The 26,905-nt window shown below is 31.3% G+C and overlaps 1 protein-coding gene across 3 annotated transcripts in view; it reads left to right on the top strand.

Annotated features, from left to right (window-relative positions):
• The window catches only part of LOC134272250 (uncharacterized), a 36,519-nt gene extending 10,346 nt beyond the window's left edge, over window positions 1–26,173 (top strand). The window contains exons 1-5 of one of the 3 annotated variants that reach the window (XM_062754499.1): window positions 23,640–23,721; window positions 24,572–24,691; window positions 24,796–24,913; window positions 25,099–25,239; window positions 25,596–26,173. In XM_062754499.1, the coding sequence (XP_062610483.1) occupies window positions 24,590–24,691; window positions 24,796–24,913; window positions 25,099–25,239; window positions 25,596–25,840 (606 nt within the window). In that variant the 5' untranslated portion in view covers window positions 23,640–23,721; window positions 24,572–24,589 and the 3' untranslated portion in view covers window positions 25,841–26,173. Of the gene's footprint in view, window positions 1–23,639; window positions 23,722–24,571; window positions 24,692–24,795; window positions 24,914–25,098; window positions 25,240–25,595 lie in introns of those variants that run through there. The other 2 variants (XR_009993152.1, XM_062754500.1) reach the window with 2 other exon arrangements.
• The last annotated feature ends 732 nt before the right edge of the window (window positions 26,174–26,905 follow it).

Here is a 26,905-nt window from a genome sequence, read left to right as displayed (position 1 = left end):
TGACTTTCAGACTTGTTCTCCTCTCTCTCACGCGCGTTCCCAGGGCATGGCCATACCAAATCTCTTTTTCCCCATTTTCTCACACAAATCAATCTAATGCTCACTTTCATCTCTCAGAACTCTATCATGCACAATAAACAACGATAACAGAAATGACAAATAAACAAATTATAAATCCATGCTTGTCCACTCGCTTTCTTTCTAACTAACTCAAATCACACTCTTGGGAAACAGGGCTACAACGCCTGCGCTGCGCACCTGCAACCTATCACTCACTCATTTACAATTAATTAACAATTAATTCGGGCGATTACTCTGTGACAATGCTCATTACAATATACGTTGCTGGTTCGCTAACAACGTTTTTCTCCAGAAAACATTCAAATATAAAATTGAAAAAGAGTAACAAACAAAAATCAATTTATTTTTAAAATTTCTTTGAGAATACAAAGAAAAAATACGTTGGACAAAGATTTAGGTAGCTTAACATGCTTAAGGTGCATGTCTAGAAGGAGGTCACAGCGGGGGCCTGTTCAACAGAGCAAACGTTCGCGAGCGCTCGACAAATTCCTTATACCTCCAACAGGAATAATTGCGAGCTCTAGCACTAATGAACAGGCCTCCGGAATGCGCCCTCGTTATTGAATATGTTAAGCAAAGTTATCAGAAGTCAGAATAAGCTTAAAAATATGAAAAATGTCCTGACAAATGATCTATAGAACGTTATTCAACCTACACCCGAACAGATGGATTCCTGACAAACGAAATATAGATCTCAAATAGAGACAGGCCATGAAACTGATTAATCTATTTATAACTAGTGCTAATTGTAACGGGGACCGTTACAGATTTTCCCCAAACGCTCCCCGTGTCCCTTTTCGTGCCTTATTCCTCTAAGACCTTTATAAATATGCTAAGTATCCAAGGATTTCATTTAAGAATATAAAAGTTACAATGTTATCAACTATATATCGTTTAACGTTTTGCATGCGCGCATACGTACATGTACATGCATATGCAATATGATTATGGCATGTTGGTTAAGCGATTCAGATATCTTTCCATCCCGCGAATCAAAGAAAAAAAAACATATATAAAGTTACCATTTTTTTAAGCATATGTCATTTTTTAATATATCGATTTACATTTTATTTCTCTACTGATTTTAACCTCGGGCTCTAAGTTAGTTTTATTCCGACGACAAGGCAGGGTTAAACTCGACTAAGGGTATCACGCCGATAGCTAACCAATCAAAATGAACTTATTCAATAGTAGTTCCATACATGGAAATGGGATTTTCCTCTCTATTCATAATTTTTTTATGTTTCCTCTCAGGCCATTTTGACAACTCTGGTACCTGTGCCTAGTAAATTTTATATACTTTGTAAATAAATATATAAAGATTTTTGACAGGAACTATTCATTTTATCCAATGCAAAGGAGGCTTCTTTCTGGGGTTTACAAGAGATGTTTAAAAAGACATTCGTGTCAGCTAATGTGACCAATATTGTTTAACACCTTCTTATTAATATTTTTTCATGAATGCAAATACCTGATTATTTTAGGAAGGAGCGTACATGTATATTGATTTTTAATATACCGAAAATCGCTATTTCTGGGGATTGCGTAATTCTAAAAATAAAATAAAATAAATTTCAAAGGTAAAGTAAACAAAGGATGCTTGGTATTAAAATATTATTTCAAATCAGTAGAATTGAATGCTATTAACGGCATCTGAATAAATAGGCTATAAAAGGCTTACCCCTGCGAGACGATCATGAATAATTCATGAATTTCCTTGAATTTTTCCATGAACTTTATTCATGAAATGTTCATGAAGATCCTATGAACTTATTATTGGACATTTTCAAATCATGAATTTTTATACATGAAAGAAAATTGATGAATATTCATGAATATATTTTTCATGAATAATTCATGAAGAGTCATTCATCATTTCAAGAATGTCCAATAATAAGTTCATTGGATTTTCATGAACTGTTCATGAATAATTTGATGAATTTTTTCAGGAATGTTCATGAATGAAAAAAATTCATGAACCATTAGCATTTATGAATATTCTTGCTTATTTGTAAACAAAAAATGCAATATTATTATTCATGTTTGTTCATGAAAAAGCATGAAGTCATGCTAAAAAAGTAACAGTAGATGTTCTATAATTCAGCATCTTTAAAGATTTCACAGAAATGTTGTTTGTTTTCCAACCATGTTTAACCTTACTTGGTCAAAAGGAGAGGGAGGTCCTTCCTCAGCATGTTTCAAAGTGTGTTTTAATGCCAGAAATTGAACAGTTTTTAATTCCAGTCTAGGAGAAAAGTTTGTTCAACACCAGGGTAACAGTTTTAAGTCCTTTCAAGCAGTTCGAGCAGAGATGGTCAATTCAAAATCCTTAGTGTCTCTCCATGTGGAATTTCCAGAATTTCATCATGTGGATCCTTTGATTGAATATAATGCGTATTTTCATTTCCTTTTTTTCCTTTCTTTTTCAAAAGCTCAGATTTTTTTGGCAGCCAGAGTTTCTTATCTTCTGTTCTTCAACATTTGTGAACTGCTTCTCTTTTTCCTTCAAAAAGAAAGATTTTCTTAAAATACCCATGATTGTAAAACATAAGACTTTTTTGTATTTTCTTGCATTTTAATTTCATTTAATTTTGCATCAGAGGCATTTCCGAATTAAAACATTCTGAGTGGAATTTGAACCTATTTTCTTGGACCGCCATTTTGTAAATCAATCAGGGCTATGAATGTTTCCAGTCTATAATTAATGTATGTTACATGGTTGGATCCAAACTCAAAGCAAAGTTAGACAAAACTTTCATAAAAAAAGACATTTATTCATATTAAAAATAGACAGTAACATTTACAGTTATTTACAAACAGATTTCTGACTCAGTGATTGCCTCCATTTTTTGTCACTCACCAGTTATGAAGAGCTCGATCCTATTTATAGTCTTCCTTCTTCATATTCTGTTAATTTCTTAAAATGTTGACAAAGATCGATCCTTCCACCCTACAAATTCCCACTTCCAACGTCTCGCGCGTTTTCAAGTTTGCACCTATTCAAAAATGTACAGTAGAGCTAAGAAATACGTTAGTTTCGAATTTCCAAGATTTTTTTTTATAAAAAAAAAAATAACAAACACTATCTGAAAAATTTTTCACTGAAAATACAATTTCTTATATCAAAATAAGTTTTATCAATGAAGAATAAGAATTTTGTACTTCATCAATTATACATGTACATGTATTGACTTTTAGTTTCGTATAGCAAGTACGGCGGCCCCCATTAACAGAGGACAATAATAACAATCTCTCGCCCTCAGACTGAATATTCTGAGCTGTGAAGACGCATTGGAGAATTAAACTACAAAATAAGAATGTGGATTATGTCATAGATACTTTACAACCATGCAGTCTGTGTTCTATCATTTACAGACAAAGTAAGGGAAACTTTTGACATTTTAACTGCACTACAGTTAAAATGTATATCGTTTCGATCCAGAGTAATACAGTACAGTACAGGCAAGCGATATAATAATTGTTAATAAATATATGAAACGTTTTTTTACGAAGCTCACAAAGTTCTTTTTCCAGAATGTTTCATCTTCCAACAACTTGTTCAAAGTTAGAGAAAATTCTGTCAAACAAAGTTGTGTGATGAAAAACGACATTATTTAAAGCACATTATGATTAATATAACTGTTTAATTTAAATTATGAAGAAACACAAGTAATCAATTTGAAAAAAAAATGCTGTCAATGGTGATGCAGTGTTTTTTTAATTAAAATCAAATAAAAACACGAAATTTTTAGAGATTTCATTATTCATTTTTTTCAGATAGTTGTTGAAAGAATGATATTAAATATAAATTATACCAAGGACTTGTTCAACAATTGCATCTGCATGGAAAAGTTGTATTATGAGAGTAATTAGTGTTTTCTGTCAATAATTTTTGTCAATTATTTTAGTCTTCATGAAAATCTATGAACATTCATAATACCTACATTTTTTCTGTTTTTAAAATGAAAATTAACAATATTCATATATATTCATCATTTGTTCATGAACTACATTTTATGAATATATTCATGAATAAAGTTCATGAACCATCTTTATGAACCAGTCATGAACCCTTCATGAACACATCATGAATGTTCATGAAGGATTCATAAAAGTTCCTAAAATAAATTAATATTATTTTACAAAATTGTATATAGATTAGCACCACAGTACCTTCAAGATCTTCTAAGACCTTGTATTCCACCCCAAACATCATATTCATTAAGAAACAATGATGGTCTTACTTTCCTCAGACGAGGACCACATCATATATGAATAGTTATTTCCCATCTACAATTAAATTATGGAATAGTTTACCATACCATATTAGGAGTTTACCAACACTATCCTCTTTCATTAATGCCATTAAAAAGACTCATTATAGAACACCCAATAAGCTTTTTAATCATGGAAATCGTAGTCAAAATATTATTCACCGTCAGCTAAGAAATAATGCTAGTAGTTTAAATGGTGATTTACTGAAAGATTATATAAGTGATAGCTCAAAATGTGAAAATTTTGATTTTCATATAGAGAATGCATATCATTTTTTCTTTGAATGCCCATGTTATGTTGAGCAAAGAAACACTCATTTTAATTGTATATCTAGTATAGACCTGCAAAATCCTATTCCTATTTCCCTTAATCTTTTATTATTTGGTGATAGTAATATTTCTTATGCAAATAATATGAAATTATTTGATTGTGTTCACAAATATATATCACAAACCAAAAGGTTTCATAAATGAATTGTAACTAAGAAACACTTATTCCAGTTTAAACATGTCCTAAATTAAATACACATTCATTGTATGTTTATAAATTGCTGTAGTTCTCATTTTTTTTCCTTGCATTTCCACATTTACAAACCGGTATTCATTTGTTGTTGATTTTTTTTTCCTTTTTTTTTTCTTTTTGGTTTTGTTTTGTTTTTTTTTGTTTTTTTTTTTCCTTTCTTTCTTCATTCATGTATTTTTCTTTCCTCTTTAATCCATTCAAATTTGTGTCAGTTATATATAACTTATTGGTCATATATAAACCTGTTACTATATGTGTATCAATTAACCTTGTACCTATGGAGAGGGCTTATATAGGCTATGCCTGCTGCCCAATCCATTTATGTATCTTACATAATAAAATATGTTCAAATCAAATCAAATAAAAGTTCCTGAAATTATGAATTTCACTTCGCAGGGGTATACACCAATTTTGTTCATCTGCACTTTAATTTTAAACACGACAGGATGTGTAATTTTTTTCCGTATAAATTAATACTTTCTATATACTTTGGAAACTCAAATCAAATATTTTAACACACTTTCCTCGAGCTCTTTTCTGCAGTTTTCCCTAAATTTTATGCAGGTCTGAGGTGTTATTTGATTTTTACAGCGATGCTCTACGTTGCCATTAATTTGATTTGTTGGTGTGTATGTGTGTGGGGGGTGGGTATTTTTATTCTTAAGCTATTAAACGTTGGAGTCAAATCTTGTATCTTACTCCAAGAGCTTAAGATTAGTTGTGATATTTGGATGAAAGGTCAAGGTCATTAAAAACCACCACCTCTTTAACTTCTATCCTGCCAACCGAAATAAACTCTGAAAGGTGTTTCTAGATACATGTACATGTACTTCATGTTTCTTTTTACCCTTGGGTCAAGGACAAATGTTAAGGTCGATTTCAAGTTCATAGGTCAAAGTGATTTTGGTAAATAGCTAATATCAACATTTTATTCAGGTTACCAGTGACCTTAGTTTGACTTAAGTTTCAAGGTCAATGGTCAAAAGATCTGCATGCTTCAATATGTGACATCTTGACATTTATAAGTTCTAAATTCTGCCTGAACATCAAAAACTCAAGTATACTCTCGTTTAATGCATTGTGTGCGGGCGCATGTGCATGCACGTCCTTGCATTTACTGTTGATAGTAGCATAATGTAGGCATTTATTATATCTATTCATATTCGAAATTTCACCATGTATTATTGAGAACCAAGAAAGTTTTAGGCGTTTAAAGTTTTAGCCAATCAGATTGCAGCACACGTGCATGTGCGTGCGTTCTTGATTATTCTTATATATCATGCTGTAGATCTTCATAATGTATGACTATGTTCAAAATTTCAAAGGAATTTGTCAGAAAACAAAAAAAGATGTTTAGACTTTTAGTTTCAGCCAATCGGAGAGAAGCGCACGTGCATGCGCGTCAGATCTTGCTATTTTGACCATGTCATCATGTTTATACTACTAATATATCCTTATATTTTGAGTTTCAACGCTTTTCATAAAAAAAATTTAAAAAGTTACGGCTATATCTATTATATTGGTCATTTCACGTGTTACACGTGTGCGCATATGCACGTACGTGCGCGCAAAATGACTTTCGTTCCGCACATCTACATAACATACCTAGTGACCCTAAAAAGGTTTCGCCTAGATCGGATGAGTAGTTTACGAGAACACTCGCGGACAAAAAAGTACCGAAGAACAAAGAAGAAAATTCAGAAAAAGTAAAAACAATATGTTTCCAAACTTCGTTTGGGGAACATAATAATAGTATTTATGTATCGAAATATAAAACATGTTTAATTTTTTTGGATCATAGGATGTGTGCTTATAATACAACACCGTGCTGAAGACACTCTACACACCTGTGTTCTGAAAAAAAATTAAGAATATTGCAGGATTCAAAATTCCTTTTTCCCTAGCCGTTTTCATTACACAGTGCTTAGAGTGTTTGCTCTGGAGTCGCATAGTAAGATCGTTGGTTCGGTGAATGTTCCCTCGGATAAGAATATATTAACTGAAGTCCCTTATTGCAGTACATGCTGGGACGAAACGGACCCCTTACGCTCAAATGTTCTAAGTGACTACTTACTACACGTCTAAATTAAACCTCTACTGGCAAGTGGTGACATCTCAAATATTAGTGAAATTTTTTTTGGTGTCCAGGGGGATGTAAACAAAAAAACAAATTAATTGTAGAAAATGCCAGCAAAAATATCTACATTACATTATTGTTTTAAATAAGACTCAGGGACCTACGAATAAAATAAATCATTTTCTTTGAAGGAAACAAATTTTAATTGAGACAAAGAACAAAATATTTTTGAGCATTAAACGTATTTGCTATTATTACGAAATAAAGAACTGTAAATCAAGGAACTGTTTACAGTATTTATTTTTAATTTTTATTTATTATATTTCCTTTCTCTTTTGAAGCACTAGATATAATTTCACGACTAAAACACTAAGTTAACATATTCAAACAGGAATAAAGTACTTATTTCTTTAATGATATAATTTTGTTTAATAATTAGTTACTTCCTCACAAGAATGTACTTGCAAAGGAAATAGATTACATGTTTGATTATATCATGCATTGATATAACAAATTCGATTTATGAATGTTTTCCAGGTCTCACATTATTTTAAAATGAAAACTTCTCTTTGCCTCATTTTGACAGATTTCTCATCTCCATCTTGCATGTAAAACAGATAACCTAAAGGAAATATCACATGGTTAGGTACGTTAAACAAATATAATCCACACTAAAATTTGACACAACTGTATACTTAACTATGATCTACACAAACGAAATATTATTAATAGCCCTCTTTGTTCTTGTGGAAAGTGTGAAGATGTTTATCATTTCTTTTTTGTCTGTAGAAATTATCTGAACGCCAGGATTAATCTTTTCAATCGCTTATTTTTACTTGACGTATTTGTCGATATTTATATAAACTTGGTATTATAAGGTGATTGAAATTTGCCTGTAGAAACTAAATAAAACATATATTTTTGCTGCTGTGCATCAATGTATTGTCGAACCCTGACGATTTTGAATTGTCATGTTACTGAACAAATATTTCACTTGCTTCTCTTTTAATATTTATATTTCTATGCATTAAATGTATTTTAATTGCAATACAAATAATTATATTCAAGCCATTCAAGGAGATGAACTTGTAAGTTGAAAGAACTTTTTTCCAATCCTTTTGATTTATTCAATAAGATATGTTCAAAACAAAACAACTATTGGTAAAGAAAACCGCTTTGATAATAAAAAATATTTTATTTTCGTAAAATAATTCTATGAAAAGAGGAAAACTCAATAAAAGATTTTGTGTCAAAACATGTATCTATTTTGTTCTTAAAAGCTTACACTTGTAAAGCAATCTAAAATATTGTGTAAATGGTGAAATACATGTAACTTAAATCAAGGACTTTTTTAAGTAGTACCCGGTATATGCTTGATAGATACTCATTTTTAGCATACTTGTAACAAAAATTGCAAAGAAATTTATTAATATATATATATATATAATATATATATAAAACTATATTTATATAAATTGTACTTTGATTAATTACTAGGGATGGCAATCGAATACAGAATTGCTAATCGGTTAACCGCAAGACGTTCCGACAGATTAACTGGTTAACCGTATCGAAAGACGCTTTTTCTTGATGTACACATAACTCTTTTTTCCTCTGTAGACCTATCCAAATATACAAGAAGACTGATAAGGTCTTATATTAAATCATTGTATTCGTCTTTATTTTTGCTTTAAGAAAAAAAGCTTATATATCTATATATCTATTTTCAATAAAGACTGGGAAAATTAAGAAAACGACGAATCATGTCAGCGGAGAAATTATTAGCATATTTTTCTAATGCAGATTTCAAATACGTGCGTTCTGCGTTGTCACCATAATTTTTAACTACATGTACATTTCTTAATTTTCAGTGTGTTTAGTAATTTAATTATTCCATTGATAACTGCAAAAACAAACATACTAATTCGCAGATCTCAATAGTGATTTAATTATCATTGAAGAAATGAACGACGTTGTGTTTTACAGTAATTAACTCTCCAAACACAAAGTGACCAATTACCCTACAATCTCAATCCGAAGAACCATAATTACACCCAAGTCAGCTTGGATATATATGAAAAAGCTGAATTATCCAGGCTTATGCAAAGATTTATTTTTTTCAAAAATGAATTTCTAATAAAATTAGGTTCAAATTGATATAATATAAATTTTATTTTTCCGGCTAACCGATTACAGATTTTCTAACCGATTACCATCGTTCCGACCCAGTAATCGGTTAACCAGTTATTAATTACCTTTCCTACTAACAAGTGTATGCTGATCCCTCATGCAAATATTTCTTTTTTCAAAAATGAATTTCAAATAAAATTAAGCTAAAATTTATATATTAAATTTTATTTTTTTCCCACTAACCGATTACAGATTTTCTAACCGATTGCCATCGTTCCGACCGAGTAATCGGTTAACTGGTTACAAATTGCCATCCCTATTAATTACATGAATCTTTTATATATTTCATCAGATTTAATCATGGCAATAAATATAGACTTGTTTTACTTTTTTAACAATTATATACTCTAATTTATTTATTGAATAAAAATGATATAATGTCACAGTGACACAGGATATCACAATATAAACTAGTGTTGTTACGATGATAGTCGCTGACTATCGAAAAAATCGTCTTTTAAAGGCCCAGATCGGCGATAATCGATTGTAAATATTATCATCGATAGATCGCTATATTTTTCAAGCTGTATTTTTCAAGCCGAACAGGTTTAACTTTTATATTCACCAAAGGGACGTCACTCTAATCGGCGGTAAACAAAATGGCGAACGTGCATGGTGAAGAGGTTGAAACCGAATTATATCCATATCCTGGTGCATTGTCTATTTAAAATACTTCTCAGGATGAATAAATTTAGCCCTTTTTAATAGTTCAAATTATCGATTGTATAATAGATTGTGTTCTTCCGATTCAATTTGATAATCGATAGTAAAAGAAGATGGGCGCATTTGGCGAGTAATCTGCAGGAATCATTCGTACGAAACATTTATGGTTTAAATGTCAATGATTTGGTTGGCTGAACATAGCTGGTCAGATTTTTCAAGCACGTCAATAGGTTTTTCTTCATTTAGTTTGAGAGACCGTGTGAAATTGTAACATTTATGTCCGTTTTTCCTTGGGGTACTGTTAAATATTAATGTTTCACAAAAAATAAACACCTAAAATATTTAATGCATAGATGCATGATACATGTACATTATAGAATAGAAGATTAGATTCTGAATTGATTTCGCTCGAGAACCAAACTGAACCAAAATTTATCTACTAGTAATTCAAAATTTTAATACATAAGTACATAAAATGAAACTGACAAAATAAATGGTTGTTTGCATGAAAAAAAAAATTAACGCCCCATGCCAGGCTCGAACAAAAAACTTCTCTTCGAGTGCAGTGAACAGGTAACCAAACTTACTGAGCTATCACCGCTACGCGAATACCGATAATTTTAAAAGGACAAAGAAGCACCACATTCTCACATATGGATTTTTTGGGGAAAGTTAATTTTTCGTGGTCTCTGGGTCTTTTCTCCATTTTTTAAAAAAGTGTCGTTTCTTTGAATTTAAATACACACGAATAACGTTTCAAAATCATGGAGAGAAGACCCAGGGATAGAAAAATTTTAGAAAAACGTGTCTAAAAATATACCTTGTTGTACCAAATGTCTGATCTGGCCAATTTTCAAGTTATTGTTGAGCTAATCAGAGCTCAATTTCAGAAAAATATTTTCCTTTCCAGTTGCACAGGAATCCGATGAATTAAAAAATATTAAAATTTCATGTGACATGTCGATAAAATTTTCACTTTTCAGGTACGCCCAGATTCCTGCCGAATGCCCATTAAAAGCGCCCACGTTCTTTGTTCGATTTTACAACACTTATATAAACATTAGTGGCATCTCTGTATTATCATTATGCAGAGAGCAAATATGTTCATATCTGTATGGAGTTCTTCACAGGTCATTTTATGCAAAAGTATCTCATTACATGTATGTCAAATGATCTTTATTTCATATATTTCTTATATGCTCAATATAAATGTACTAGTATATCTTATTTTTTATTTATTTTATGTAAAAACTACGAATTTTAACAATATAATGTCAAAATTTAATATATTGTTTTATTAGAGTACAGGAAACGAGAATAACAAATACCAAGTACCACTCAGGGTTATCTTTCTGATAAATGAAATCAGTTTAAGCTGAGGGGATGTTAGTTGTTATTATCCTCTAGATCTAAAGCATCTGTTGCTTTGTGATTATCACCCTCTTAATTCTACTCTAAATCCATTCCTTACTTTCAAATGAAAGTACAATAAACAACAAACACACCATTTGGACATTGCAACAACACGCAGTAGCTCTAAATACAAAGAACGGGAAAATAAAAGTATAAAAATCATTGATTTTAAATTCAATCCAACAAAATTCACTTAAATCATAAGTCATTCAATATTTCAAACAATAGATACATAAAATTTAACAGAAATTTTCCAATAAAATGTTTTGAAAACAATTAAATAATCACCAAAAAAAATACATATACATTTATATCCATCCTAAAAAAATGCAATACACCACCGTCATTTGAAAATCCATAACGCAATTCACCATGTGAGTTTGATTGTAAAAGTCTTGATGTTATGCACACATCCTATCCATACATCGATAAATGTTTGCTGCACTTGAGTTTTGAGTATAGTTTCAAGTCAAATTCAACGCATACCATACGATTTATCGTAAAGTCCCAAGGAAGAAGATCTTAAATATATCAAATGAATTCGACACAGTTATACATAGAAGTATATTCATCATCCAATATCAAAATAGCACAAAATACACATTCCTGTAAAATATCTTGAATCCCATCTCAATTCCTTGGATATGTGCCTCTTTGAAACTCTTGTCATTATTGGTACACAGATTAATACCTCATAGTGCTTGAATTAAACGTAAGAAAAATACTCGTATAACCAAGTATACCTGGAAGAACAAATTTGATGTTAGAAAACTGATAGATACATATATCTTGTAACTCTGATATTTTAGTAAATATGTATAGGATCTCTCTTTTCTCTCTCTTAATCAATAAAAAAAAATCAAAATCATCATCATTGTGGCTAGCAAAACATCCATACTTTCATTATATGATAAAATGAATCAAAATTCCACCATTAAGCTCAAAATTTATGAATTGCACTAATCATTTTTTTAAATAAGGAAAAATATAAATGTGTTTGTATAAAATCCATTTGATAATTAAGTTATGATAACCTTATTTTCATCAGAATAATCAACATATACTTTACTATGTGTAGAAATACTTCCTACTGAAAACAATCTCACCAAATGACATCAAAACAAATGTGGTTTGATAAACATCCATAAAATCATTTTATGATATAATTTATCAAAAAGTTCAAATTCCAATCAAATTTTACTTTATTTTCATCAGAATTATCAACCTTTACTTTACTACTTATGTAGAAATACTTTCTACACAAACAAATCTTGCCAAATGGCATCACCACAAATGTGGTTGGACACAAATCCATACATTCATTTTATGAAATGATTTATCAGAAAGTTCATATTTCAATCAAATTTTACTTTATTTTCATCAGATTAATCAACTTTTACTGTACTTTATATGTAGAAATACTTTCTACTTTAACCATCTCGCCAAATGGCATCAGCGCAATACGGTTCAAAAAAAACATCCATGAATTAATACTATGTGATAAATTTATCAAAATACTTCAAGTTCCAATCAAATTTTTCTTTGCTTTCATGAAAATTATAAACTTTTACTTTAATATATGCCAAGAAACACTTTCTACAGAAACCAATCTTACTAAATGGCTTCATCACAAATGTGGTTTGGACAAACATCCATAAATTAAAACTCATATGAAAAAGAACCCACTTTCTACTTTAACCTACTCGCCAAATGGCAACACCACAAATGTAGTTGGATAAACATCTATAACATCATTTTATGATAAAATGTGCAAAGCATTCGAATCCAATCAATTTCTATTTCATATTATCAGCAATATAATGAAAACGATCTTTAATAAATTGCCAAATGACAATACCATAAAAGTGGTTGGAAAACATTCATAAAAGCATGATATGCTAAATTGTGCCAAATTTATTCAAATTCAAAACCAATTCAATATTATTTCAAACAGAAATATTAATTTTCATTTGACTATTTCTGTACTTCTCATTGTCTACTGAAATCAATCCCGCCAAAAACCAAACATCGCAGATGTGTTATGATAAGCATCCATAAAATATTTTATGTTAAGCTGGGTTAGATTTGGAATTCCGCTCAAATTCTATTTTTGTTTTAAATTAAAAAATAACAGCTTTTAAATAGCTACAGTATTATAAAAATCACTTTCCACTGAAAACTAATTTCAATAAAAGTAAATACTCCAAAAATTGTTGCCAATTAATAAACATTCATTAAATCATTTCATTATAAAATGAAATATATCAACTTTATCAAAATTCAAATCTTCCAAACACTACCAAACACGAAAATTGTGCAAAGCAGCTCATGAAATTAATATTCAGAAAAAGTTGAATTCAATTTTGGAGAATCATTTTTAAATTTAGAATTCATTGACAAAATTTCCTTTTTACTCGAAAATCAAAACCGACAAAAATTCAGTTTCTGTTATCAAAACTTTTAAGTATTGAAACTAAATACTTTAATCTCTTTCTCTAGATAACTCAATCAAGCCAATAAACAACACCGCAAATATTGCAGAATTATTATTCATTTGAATATTTTATACTATCTTGATCTTATTTACTTTTTTTTTAAATTAAATTACTCAATTGATAAATTTCAATTCTAAGTAGATAATTCAAATGAGACCTTGTTTAACTACAATGAAAATCAAAATGCAAATATTCTAAACCTTTAATTCTCTTACGCAATGCCATACCTGTCCTGCATAAATCACAAGACAAGTAGAACTCGTTTTCTTCTATAAAGTTTATATGTCATTAATACATATACTTGGTTAAAAGATACCAAACAAAAATTATCTATGCCCCATACTCTACTATACGGATTCATGATTGAATAATCTACTAAAATAAATCGAAAAACGAATTATCAAACTCAAAGTTCAGAATATGAAATGCTTCTCTTTTCCATTGTGATGGAGTCCGCATTGACATTAACTTTCAATTGGCATAAAACGCAAAGAAATAATCTACCGTATTTCTCTGGAGATCTTAAAATCACCTTCTTCATTATACTCATCGTGATACCAACCCCAACATGTAACTACCTGAAACATAGGAATACAGTGGACCTTCAGATATCCGGATGCTTCAGTATCCGGACGATTTTTCACCGGAACGAAATTTTTAAATGTTATTCTGTCTTGTTTAACTGGTGATTCAGATATAACATATCTTGATTGGGAACTAAAGCGTCCGGATAAATGAGGGTCCACTGTATACTGTTTTCTCTTCTACATATCTAAAACTTTTCATTTTAGTAGAACATTTGACAAAATGGCAAGAAACTGAAATTGAAAAATAAATTCAAACAATTTTAATTTATCGATATTTTCTATACTCAGAAAATGTCCATGTTCTAATGCTGATGCATTTAGGACGTTTCAAAATGATAAGCGAATATATTTAATTGGATATAAGTGCAAATATAATATCTTATAAATTCTATACTTGTATTTATTGAAAAATAAAATAAATTATCGTAACGTATTTGTTTTGCTTTTCAGAAACACCAGTTTTCTTCCTTTAACAAATCCATCTTTCTACAAAACAAATTATCTATTTCTGGAAATAACTTCTATTATCACAGCAAAGACAAAATATTTATCAATATATAAAACAATCAAGAATTAAACCGTAATATACTGAAGAGAATTAACGAATCTCATAATTTAATACAATCATGTATTTGTTTTTAAATTCTCTCTATTACAAACCTTGTTATCACTAATTTATGACTTATGCAAAAACTGATCAATTGTATTCTCAAATGAATACTTATCTTATAAAAACAAGATCTAAGATGGCTTTTCTTTGATGACCTCGTTTTCCACACTGTCAAATCTCTCTCCAACTTTATTTTCTGTGATTACATATCATCTACAATGGCTAAAACATGTCGATGAACCACGCCCTACGCCACTTCGTTCTGCATCTGAGATTTAAACTTTATCGTGCTCTACGTGTCGTCCTAAACTGATATTTAAACCACTATTCACCTCTTATATAGCCTTGCTAACGAGACCGGTTCTAAAGAACCACGTGATATACACCAGGTATTCGAATGAAAACCTTGTAATTCCGAAAACTAATTCATTATCACACCAAGTAGAAATTGATTTCTGTCTAATTCGTTCCTCAAACGAAAGAAATCATATTTATCTGACTGGTGGCTTTGTTCGACTGCAATGAATGTTGGGTCGAATTCATCCCGATACTCATTACATTTCGATGTCCACCAACAAGAAGTTTCACCAAAAAACCGTCCATCATAACACACAAACTCTGCCTCGGGGGAAATTTAGAACAGATCCATAACATCGGATCTAAAAAAATTCCCTACATCCATGTTGAATATTTCAGATGGGTTTTAAAATACTGTGATGCAGAAAAAATTATTTCAAGTCATAAAACAGGCGCAATCTTTATATTATATTTTTTTTAATTTTTGATTTCAGTAGAATAAGGACAGTTAAGTGTTCCTTTCATTCAGATTGATTTTTTGTATTGTATTTAAAAAATGGACAAAATTCTGAAAATCTATATAAAATTTCTGACTGGATAAGTTAACAACTTAACTCTAACTTTTTTTTTAATGAGCAACACTTATATTTTTCGATTGCTTCTAGTTATATTGTTTTTTATTTTTAAGAAAAAAAAATCAAAAATGTAAACAAAATAAATGTTTTATTTAAATTTGAAACTGAGAATTTATTTTGATATTGCAGGAATAAATAGCTGTTTTATAAATATGCTAAATAGCATAGTATTTTGTCAGGATTTGAATGTTCCCCCCAAAAGTCCGTAACATAATTGAGATCCATCTGCTTTGTTACTGAATATCCTATATTCATCTCTATCAGCATTTGAAATAAATTTATCCCCCTTTATACCAATATTTATATTAAATTAATACTATGGAGTTTAAACCACCTAAAAGAATGATATATGTTTTATATATTGTCGGATATATGTAGTATTAGTAGTATAAAAGACCTTACAATTGGTATGAAAAATGGTTGTCAAAATAAATACGACACACGGATAGATTTTATCCTGAACCAAATAAGAATTGACTGAATAGAGGTACCTTAATAAGCCACAGCTACATTCAGTCAAATGCTTTATAAAGCCTCGTGTATGTATTGCAAAGTCTTGAGAGCATTATGAAAATTTATATATTGCAACATTAAGTGTATTTTTCCTTATGAGATCCATTGGAAATATACGAAGTTCAAATGTTTATATGAACATAAATGAGACCGTATCACTGCGCAGTAGAATACAAACAAAGTAGAAACCTTAATACACTAGGAATCCCAAAATGTATATTGTTTTGACGCAATTTAATTAAAAATAATTTACCTTGTTGAATTATTGTAAAAATACAACAAAGTGCGTTTGAAATTAATTTGTCATTTATTCCATCATAATGTTCATTAGCATTATTAAAACTTCATGCCACAAACAGCTCGTACACATGTATTAACTTTTAGTAAATATACCAGTTCTGAAAACATGAAATCAACAATTATGAAGAGAGAAAATTAGAGGATATAAATAAACGTATTGGATTCTTATTTTTGGATTCCGTCAGTCCTATAACGGAACCTGTCCGTGCCGACAATTACATGTATCATACCGCGTTAACGGGTGATATTCAATTTGTCGGCACGGGCTTGTGCTGTTTTAGGACTTACGACATACAAATAGAAGAATAAGCACGACATTTTCAAATGTTTCTTGTATTAATATGCAAAATTATGGTTTTTGATAAGGTGCATAGAAAGTATTTGTATTGATTCCATATTTAATATAGGAATACTCTTTATAAATATGTCGACAATATTCATGTTAACAGCCTGTCTCTGAGAAAAGCATGCAAAATCTGAAAAATTGTCCTAAAGGGTGTATAGAGCTTTTTATTTTGTCATATATTTTTAAGATCTGGGTTGTATCAGGATATAAAAAATAAATCTTAAAAGTGTGTCACATGTTTCTGTTTTTAGTAACAACCCAGTTTCTATATTTAGCAATAATTGGCATTATATAGAAGGTAAAAAAAGGCAAGTTTGAGGCATGAAAAAGTTACTGCAAAATTATTTTCAAAACAGATTTTTATTATTTCATCAATACATATATGTCAAAAAATACAAATATCCATTTTTCATAATGATTACAACTATTTGCCGTCTATAGTGAAGCCATATGTAAGGCGAAATTTTGAATTTCAGAATAAATATGGATATTTAGGACAGTGGTACAGCGGTTGGGGATAAAATAATTTGATAAATTAAATTTTTTAATAATTGATTTATGTTCTATCAAATATAAAAAATTCACCCTTGGCTATTTAGTGCAGATATATTCTATAAATTGTTGAAATGATGACCTAAGCATGTTAGCAAAGGTCTCTTTTTGTATCATAGAATTAATCATTAGGATTCATTTGATGACCAATCAACATATTTTAGTCTGAATTTATATTGAGAAAGACTTTAAAAATTCAAAAGTTGATAAAACTTAAAATTACTCCAAAAATGATCAAAGAAAATAAGATGACAAGAATGAGTAAGTGTGTATAAGAGTTATCTCCCGTTGTGGAAGTCTTCATGTAAAAAAAGGCGGAAATGACATTCCAATGTGTCAGGGTCGCCAATAGGACAATGCAACTTCGGAGATTTTTGATACATTTCGTTCCTTGTATGTCAAGTATTTTATTTGTGTGACTGTATCAAGGATCCATCACACTGTTTGCGCTTCTTTAAATCTCCTACCGAAACGCTATAGTATCAGGCTGTATGGAAAAAAGTTATGGACCGAGTGGAGGTTTGATTGTGAAATGTGGATTTTTTCTCATGTCCATGTTGACCATGTATACGCTGGTATATTTAAAGTTTTGAATCTATCCAAGACATACGGATAACTTGGGGGTTAACATGGTTAAAATGGCGAAGAAGAATAGGCCTAACAAACTTCTGCTACCTTGACGTTGACGAGAAACTGAAGGATCTGACCATGTTGACAGGTAGGCCAAATATCTGATCTCTACATCAAGCAATATGAGCTGCATTTTAAAGGATTTTGTTTTGCCATAAAAATGATATAATGTGGAATAATGTTAGATTTGTATTTAAATTAAAATCTTTTTGCTCAGTAAGACTAAAATGAAGTACTATTAAAGTGTTCAGAAGAAAGACTTCCGTACAAGCAAATAAGAATTATTTAAGCAATCAATATTGTACAGGACAATGATAATACAATCTTTATCTTGCTTTAATGATAGGATATAAAAAGTTCTTTCATCGGAATGCAGCAAATATAAACAACAGAAGATTATAAATATTTTTTCTCAGTTCTTGAAATAGTTAATATGAAAAAATTGGACATCGAAGTTGCAGCTCTTATTGCTGTCAATATCTACAGTGACTTATATAGAATTTGTAATAGAAATTTGAACAATGAATGAAAATGTTCTAACTAGGAACAGTCATGTTTATTGTTTGATATGTCATACATATATATTTGTGTAAAGAAATTAAGAAAGTTCAAACAGTTGTTAAGAGATGGAGTAAAAATTATAACTTCTCTAATTAAAAAATATTCAACATTCAACTGCACACATGCTTTGATTTGCGTACATGTAATTAATTTTTGAATTGCGGCATTGTGCAGCAAGTAGTGAAATTAAGTGTGCTACTCAAAATAAGTCTAAACTAAAGAGTATGTATAGAAGTTCCAGGTATTCAAAGAAGGAAAGGGTTTTTTATCCAAATATTATCACACATATTTTTCTATCATATTTACTTTAACAATTAATGTATACAAAATGAATACACATTTTTGCATAATGATATTTTAAAAAAGTAACGGGTCATGATAATATGAACTCATAACAGAAAGTTCATACAGAATATTTAAGCATGCACAACATGATACTTTTACCATGTGTTGGAGAGGTCCAAATTATATATTGCATAACAAACCTGGGTAAAGTTATAAATAATTTACTATTGATTAACTTTCACTTTTTGTAGCAACATTTGTCAACATGCAGAGGAGTTTTTTTGGACCCCAATACATTAAAAGACAAGTGTCCTGATCCAGATATAAGTGGTAAGAATTTTTATCTGAAAATTTTTTTTCAAAAGTCTTGTATGAAAAAAAACAAGAGGCCCATGGGCCTCATCGCTCACCTGAGCACTGTGGCTAGGAAAAAGTTGAAATTGTTTATTATTGAAAAGTTCAAATCCAAAAGTAGTCCCATGACCAGTCATGGCTTTGCTATTCTTGAGAAGATGATTTTTAAAGAATTTTCACATAATTATTTCTATGTAAAATTTTGGTCTGCCATTGTGGTCCCGCCCTACCCCCGGGGGTCATGATTTGAACAAACTTGAATCTACACTACATGAGGATGCTTCCATATAAATATGATCAATTAAGGCTTTTCTATTCCTGAGAAGAAGATTTTAAAAGAATTTTTCAATATATTTCTATGTAAAACTTTGGTCAGCCATTGTGACCCCGCTCTACCCCCGGGGGTCACGATTTGTAAAAATTTGAGTCTACACTACCTGAGGATGCTTCCATGTAAATATGAACAATTATGGCTTTGCTATTCTTGAGAGGAAGATTTTAAAAGAATTTTCCTATATATCTCTTTGTAAAACTTTGGTCGGCCATTTTGGCCCCGCCCTACCCCCGGGGGTCATGATTTGAACAAATTTGAATTTACACTACCTGAGGATGCTTCCACATAAGTTTCATCTTTCCTGACACAATGGTTCTTGAGAAGAAGATTTTAAAAACATACCACCAAATTTTCATTAATTCTCAATTATCTCCCCTTGAATAAGGGCATGGCCCTTCATTTGAACAAACTTGAATCCCCTTCACCCAAGGATGCTTTGTGGCAAGTTTGGTTGAAATTGGCCCAGCGGTTCTTGAGAAGAAGTCGAAAATGTGAAAAGTTTACAGACAGACAGACAGACAGACAGACGGACGCCGGACAAAATGTGAACAGAAAAGCTAACTTGAGCCTTCGGCTCAGGTGAGCTAAAAATTAGATATAATGATAAGAGCAATCTGACTATATCCTTTTTTTTACCTTAGTTGAGTATTCTAATGACTGTTTCACCTTTGACCTTCACTTATGATTTTTGTAATTATAAACTTAATATTCTTAAAATCAGTATTGGTGACAACAATCATTTTGCCATTATTTTCTTACTTAGACCTTTCCAATGACCTAACTTCACTTTTCCTCCATTTAGCTGTCACTTGTGCATGTACAAAAAATTATTCTTGCTGTCTTTATATTTTACTGATATATATACTCAAAGAAGGAGGACACATTTCTTTTCAATTCATGGTGCATTTTGTTTTATAGGTATCAAATGCAGTTTTTCCAAGAAAGCAAAACAATGGAGCAGAACTGAAGTGTTATTTCAATAAAACCATGATCTGATTGATCAAGTGAAAGATGATACCAGTTGTGAAAGTTGTCGAAACTCTACAGCAAGCAAAGACAGTAGTATTCATCAATACATGTATTACTTCTATTAATATTCATCAGACCAAAAAGAATTTTCAATATTGAAATTTGAAAAATATTTAAATTGGCAGTTGAAAATCTCACTTAATTATTTTACAAATTCAATATCAAGTAAGAGCATCACAGCAAATTTGTATGCTACTAAAATGTTCAAAGCATTAGAGAGTTTCAAAATTTACTGATACAAACTGCAAAGTGTCCTATAGGGAACAGGCATTGGTGGAGTTCAGTAAGAGCCAACAGGAAAATGAATTGGTTTGGCTTTAAAATCCAGAAAATGATTCTCCCAGAAAGTGAACAATTACTTGTTTATGATATGTGAAGAATGTTGGAGAGCAGTAAATTGTCCAGATTGTGTTAATCCACTGCTTTATGGGAGAAGAAGAAAGTAATGAATGAAAATGACGAAATTTCATAAATGAAATAAATAGCTAAGTAGCTCAAAAAAGGAGGATATATTGTGTCACATTCATCCAAAAAAAATTTCAAGTCATTTCACCTTCCTCCTGTAAAAAGAACTTATCTGAAATATCTCAATGTTTGTATCAATGATATTGAAAATTTGCAGACATTGTTTCTGCTTATATGTAACACTCAAATGAATATGCTGATCAAATGACTAGTATAATGAATAATGTGTTCACTTGGTTCACTTGTGTAAATATTGAGCAAGTATGTATACATGCATTAAATGTAAATAAAGGTTTATACATATAATAAGAGCAATTCAAATTTCCACATTTATTGAACACAAATCAAAACATAAGGAAAAACAAAACAACTCTATCATACATTTCATTTACACAATAAATTTTTGGCCTTCTCGGGGGCTACTCACATATAGAAAAAATAAAAAGAACTTCCTGGGTTGACACCGTCAGGAATTTATAGCTAAAACTGTAACCATAGAAACCTGGGTTGACACCATCAGGTTGTGTATGAGGGTACCCGGGTTGACACCATCGGGTTCTAATGAATGGAACCTGGGTTGACACCGTCAGGTTAAATTTTGAGATACTTGGGATAATTTTTCTACTCACATATAGAAAAAATAAAAAGAACTTCCTGGGTTGACACCGTCAGGAATTTATAGCTAAAACTGTAACCATAGAAACCTGGGTTGACACCATCAGGTTGTGTATGAGGGTACCCGGGTTGACACCATCGGGTTCTAATGAATGGAACCTGGGTTGACACCGTCAGGTTAAATTTTGAGATACTTGGGATAATTTCGAGATACCTGGGTTGACACCATCAGGTTTACATGAAAGGACCCGGGTTTACACCATCGGGTAGCTATAATTAATTATATAATGCAGAAAAAATTTATCTGAAATGGGGGAAAACAGGCAAAAAATTTATCTGAATAGGGGAAAACAGGCTGTTGAACATGAATACATAAAAAATTGTGAGAGCCCCAATGATGGTATATACATGTACAATTAAAACATTTTAAACATTTTGGAAACATATTACAAAAGGTGCAGTCTGGGGAAGGTGGGTGGGATAACAAAAAACACAGAGCATGTACATCCAGCTGAAGTTAGAACAAAGGAATGATGATGTTACATGAAATTTGATGCGGATTAGTTTGGGGGTCACGTGGCTACGGACCCCCCGGGATCTTCCTGTCCCTCGCACTATGCATTACCTAATATGGACATGAAATACTGGCTCCTAAGACTGATAATCTCTCTAAAAATAGCTTCTTTGTCTAAGTGTCAAACAATGATTGTTTTTACAAATTCGATTAGATTTACAACACTTTGACCAAAATTACACTGCAATTCTTTCTACATGAATTCGCCCAATGAATGTTAAATTAGTAGTTCAATAACTAACAGAATGTATAGGGGAAAACATTTAGGTACACATGAAAACTTGATGGTTATGTATAAACAAAATTTTTTCTTACATAAAAAATATCATTTTATACTTAAGTTTATCCATTTAGTGGTTTATTTAAGGAATCACTGTCTAGTTAGCATAGTATGCCATGGCATCAACACTACTAAGAGGGAAACATGGGATAATTTGCCCGTTTTGCCCATTATGCGTAAATTCTCCCATGATTCCCACTATTGGTGATGTCCCTGGCATACTTTACTAATTAGATAGTGATTCCTTATATTTCCATTTCATTGTGAAATAAAATTGTACATTTAGACTTTAAAAAATGTAGACATAGATTTAAATTACACAAGGACTCCCATGCCAATTTAAACAGTCATCGCTCACTGACATCAAACACAAAGGCAGCCACACGAGATATACATGCATATTTGGCCTCCTTAGCGTCAGACACAGAGACAGATGCGCACAAGATTTTCATGCATATTAGGCCTCCTTAGCTCCTGACCTATCAACCTGCCTTATTTACATTCCGATAGAATTATCAAGATATCAACTCTGCTAACTTTCAAAGAGTTATCACAGAGATGGAAACATAAAAAAAATTCATAGCCATAAAAAAAATTCATAGCCAACCCCCCAACCCCCCGGCTTCTTTTTCTATGTATTTTTTATTTAAAGTCATTAAGTATTAGATTGGGGGCTATGTTTGTTTAAATTCTGTAATACAGATAGGAAGAACTGTAGAAATTATTTTTTTTTAGCTTTGGACATGTTTTGAGCTATAATTTTGAATAGCTTAAACTGTATCCTTGAAATTTTTTATGTGTAAATTTCACAAACTTTGACTTTCAATATTTTCTAAAGTGTACATTGGCCAAGGGCAATTTTTGTATATTTTGTTCACAGAGGCATTCTTAACAACAAGCAATAAAATTTACTGGATTAAAACATCCCCCCTTTTTAATAGAAAAGTTTCAATTCCAAACAAAGCCATCAAACTAGGCTAGGTAACATCGTGCACCAGGAAGTAAACTCAACTTTAGTGGAACAAATTAACAACTGTGGTATGATTGCTATGTTGAAAAAATGTATGTTCATTTATTGAGGACATTTCGTTCAACAGCTTGTAAGCTATTTTGACATATGTAAAACAAATAATTCTGATAATCAGAATGCTTAATTCCAAGAGTTTTATTTTTTTTTTATATACCTTGATTTGAGAGAATAAGATTATATAAAGAATTATCCATTTTCACCACATACATGTTTTATCATTAGACCTCCGTTCTCAAATTTTAATTTTGGGTCATGAATTTCAAAATTTTGGCAGTGGACTCAAAGCTTATTATAATTATAATCAAGCCAACAGCTTGACTGCTTAGTGTCCATGAGATAAGAAGAGATCTTAAGGATAAGATTAATTTTAATTGTTTTAGTCCCAAGCCGTTGGTTTGAGAAGTCAGTTACAATAAAATTACCAATTTTTGTATCCTTCACCTATTATAGCTTTTAAAATATGTATTCTCAATTTTTTAAAAATGGTTATAAATAAGTGATTCAAGAAAATAAATTGAAAATGTTCAAAAGTTGACAACCGACACATAACGTACGACGATGGACAACATGGATAGCAATAAAGTTACCTGAATGACTCGGTTGACCTGAAAATTTTGCATGAAAGAAATGGAGAAAAAAATAAAACGTAATTATCGAGAGCATGATAATAAAATATTCCAAGGAACGCATATGTAACCTGCTTTAAAGCAGCATAAAAGGTGGACCTAAATCTAAATTTTGGGAGATATAGTCATATGATATAGAGAGGGGGAAAGAGAGAGAGGTGTTGTCAGCACCACCCTATAGTATATGTTTCAGAATATAAGATGTCGCTTCTCAATCTAGTCTTTTTTTCAGATACTTTGTCGGAGATTGATGGCCCGAAACAAGGCGCTTTTCACCGATCTATTATCGTCTGGTTTAGGCTTAGCTTTTTGTGCTGTTGCTACGGTAACACCTGGATTCCTTATTAATGAGGTAATTTTTATTCTTTTCTGCAATATAACAATAAAGAGAGAATACATCCGTATGTTTTACAGAGTTCAGGAAATACAAATCTCTTTCTATCTATTCTATTGTAGAATCAAAAGATGAGCATCTTTTACTTTATCTATAAGGAGATTGGATCTAACTCATGGTCAACAAAGACTTACCTAGCTTATGATAAGGAGCACGATACGAAAGGATTAAATCAGCGCTGTAAATTAATCTCTTTTTCTCTCATATTAGTTTTGTCAGATGTTTTCAACTTTAAAAAATACATAGACGCATTTGAAGAGCTTTGATTTTCACACCCCTCAAAAGAGGTACCACATCGTACATAACGTATCATAGGTAATGGAATAAAAAAATCTTTAGAAAAGAAAAAAATGTTTCTTTTTCAGCAATGCTTTATGTGCAGTTGGAATGCCTACTTACTCTTGTTCTTGGTGGATTCGGTTGGTTGGTTCTTTTGTCAAATACCAGGAAAACAGCGCCAATACCACTGAGGTGTTTGACGGGGGGAATTTTTCTACTACTTGCAGGTAACAATGCTTTGTCTTCCTGTTAAAGTGTCCAAACTCTACAATTTAAGACATTTTGTAATTTTCGAATACCAACACTTGTCATCATTAAAAGAGTTCGCATTTGTCAGTGATACATATTTGGAGAGACGTAAACTTATATGCCACAATGTATTGAAAGAAAAAAAAACAAAGAAATATTATCTTGCAAATTTGGACAAATCTAGTACTGATGATTCAAAGAAGGATATGGAGATAACGAACAGTATTCAATTTCAAACCAGGAAGAATTTTTTTTTCTGATTATGTCAGGATGAAATGTCTTGAATTGGATTCTTAAAATTGTTGATAATTAATAATTAATTATCTTTTTTCAGCTAGTTCTGAGTTCGCAGTTCTGATACGCTTTATAGTTTTAAACACTAGTCATAGTGCTGTAAAAACAAATTTACAAAAATTGTTCGATAGCCTCAGGCTGTCGAAAGTCAAGGTTCCAATCTCCCTTATTGTTGCTGGCTTTGGTATAACCTTAATTTTTATTGCTGTGGTAAGAATTTTTATTCGCTATAAGAGAAACCAATTAACCTCCGAGATTCATCATCGATGTCAAAGGACCCTGTGAGTAACGACAGAGAATTCAGGATCGATTCTCAACACTTGACGGATGAAGACGAGAGATGTAACACAGAAGTCAGAGTTCAATGATAAAAAAACAATTATAAACTTTTATTTCATAAATTACATATGTAACAGTATTCCTCATAGCTTTTTTTTCAAATAGGTTAACCTAGCTAATTCATATTTTCCAGGTTACGTTGGAAAATTTTGTGTAAGATTTTGTTATATTTTGAAAAAAAATTAGTATAAGATCAGACACAAAACAAAACAAAGTCGCATATCAAAGCACTAAAGAAAACGTACGATTTCTTTATATTTTTGGTATTGATTATTTAAAAATCGGCCAAAAATACAGCGTAATCCAAATTTTGTTTTTGTTATTATTCTTTATTTTCAACGTCAAACTTAACCTAAAAAATGTAAAGTTCAATACGAATTAAGTCTAAGGTTAAGGACATAACACAAAATGTTGGTATACAGTGGCGTAGCATCGTTTTTGGAAGTGGGGGGGGGGGGGGGGGGGGGGGCAGGGAAAACTTTTTTTAAACATGAAAAAGTTTTTTAGAAAAAAAAAAAAAAAAAAAAAAAGGGGAAAAGCTGCCCAAGACCCGAAAATCCTTTTTCGGGGGTTGGGGGGGGGGGTGGGGGGGGGGGGTAGGTAAACTTTTTCTCTCAGTGTCAACTACTTCTAGTACCAATTCTTATACTGCATTTTCGGTACATTTCTAAAAGTGGAGGGGCCAACCAGGCTTTCATCTAACATTTCCTATAGTGTGAGTAAGGTTGGGGAAAAAGTGGGGGGGGGGCTAGGCCCCCCTGGCCCCCCGGATACTACGCCCCTGGTATATATAAAACATCTCTTACTCTATGAAGTTGTCTTTAATACAGTGTGGTATAAAGATGAATAACACATTTATGAAATCACTATCTAGTATGTTTGGTGTGCATGGGCATCAACTACAGTCTGAAAAGTGGAAAAATTTGCATGACAGCCGATGCCTGTTATGCAAAATTATCTCAGGTATAATATCTCTCTCTCTCTCTCTCTCTCTCTCTCATCTATCTATAT

Source organism: Saccostrea cucullata, unplaced genomic scaffold (genome assembly GCF_032062105.1).
Source record: "Saccostrea cucullata isolate Sc308-1 unplaced genomic scaffold, CSIRO_AGI_Scuc_v1 ctg622, whole genome shotgun sequence".
Taxonomy (NCBI): Eukaryota; Metazoa; Mollusca; class Bivalvia; order Ostreida; family Ostreidae; genus Saccostrea; species Saccostrea cuccullata.
This window is presented reverse-complemented; position numbering and strand designations above follow the sequence as displayed.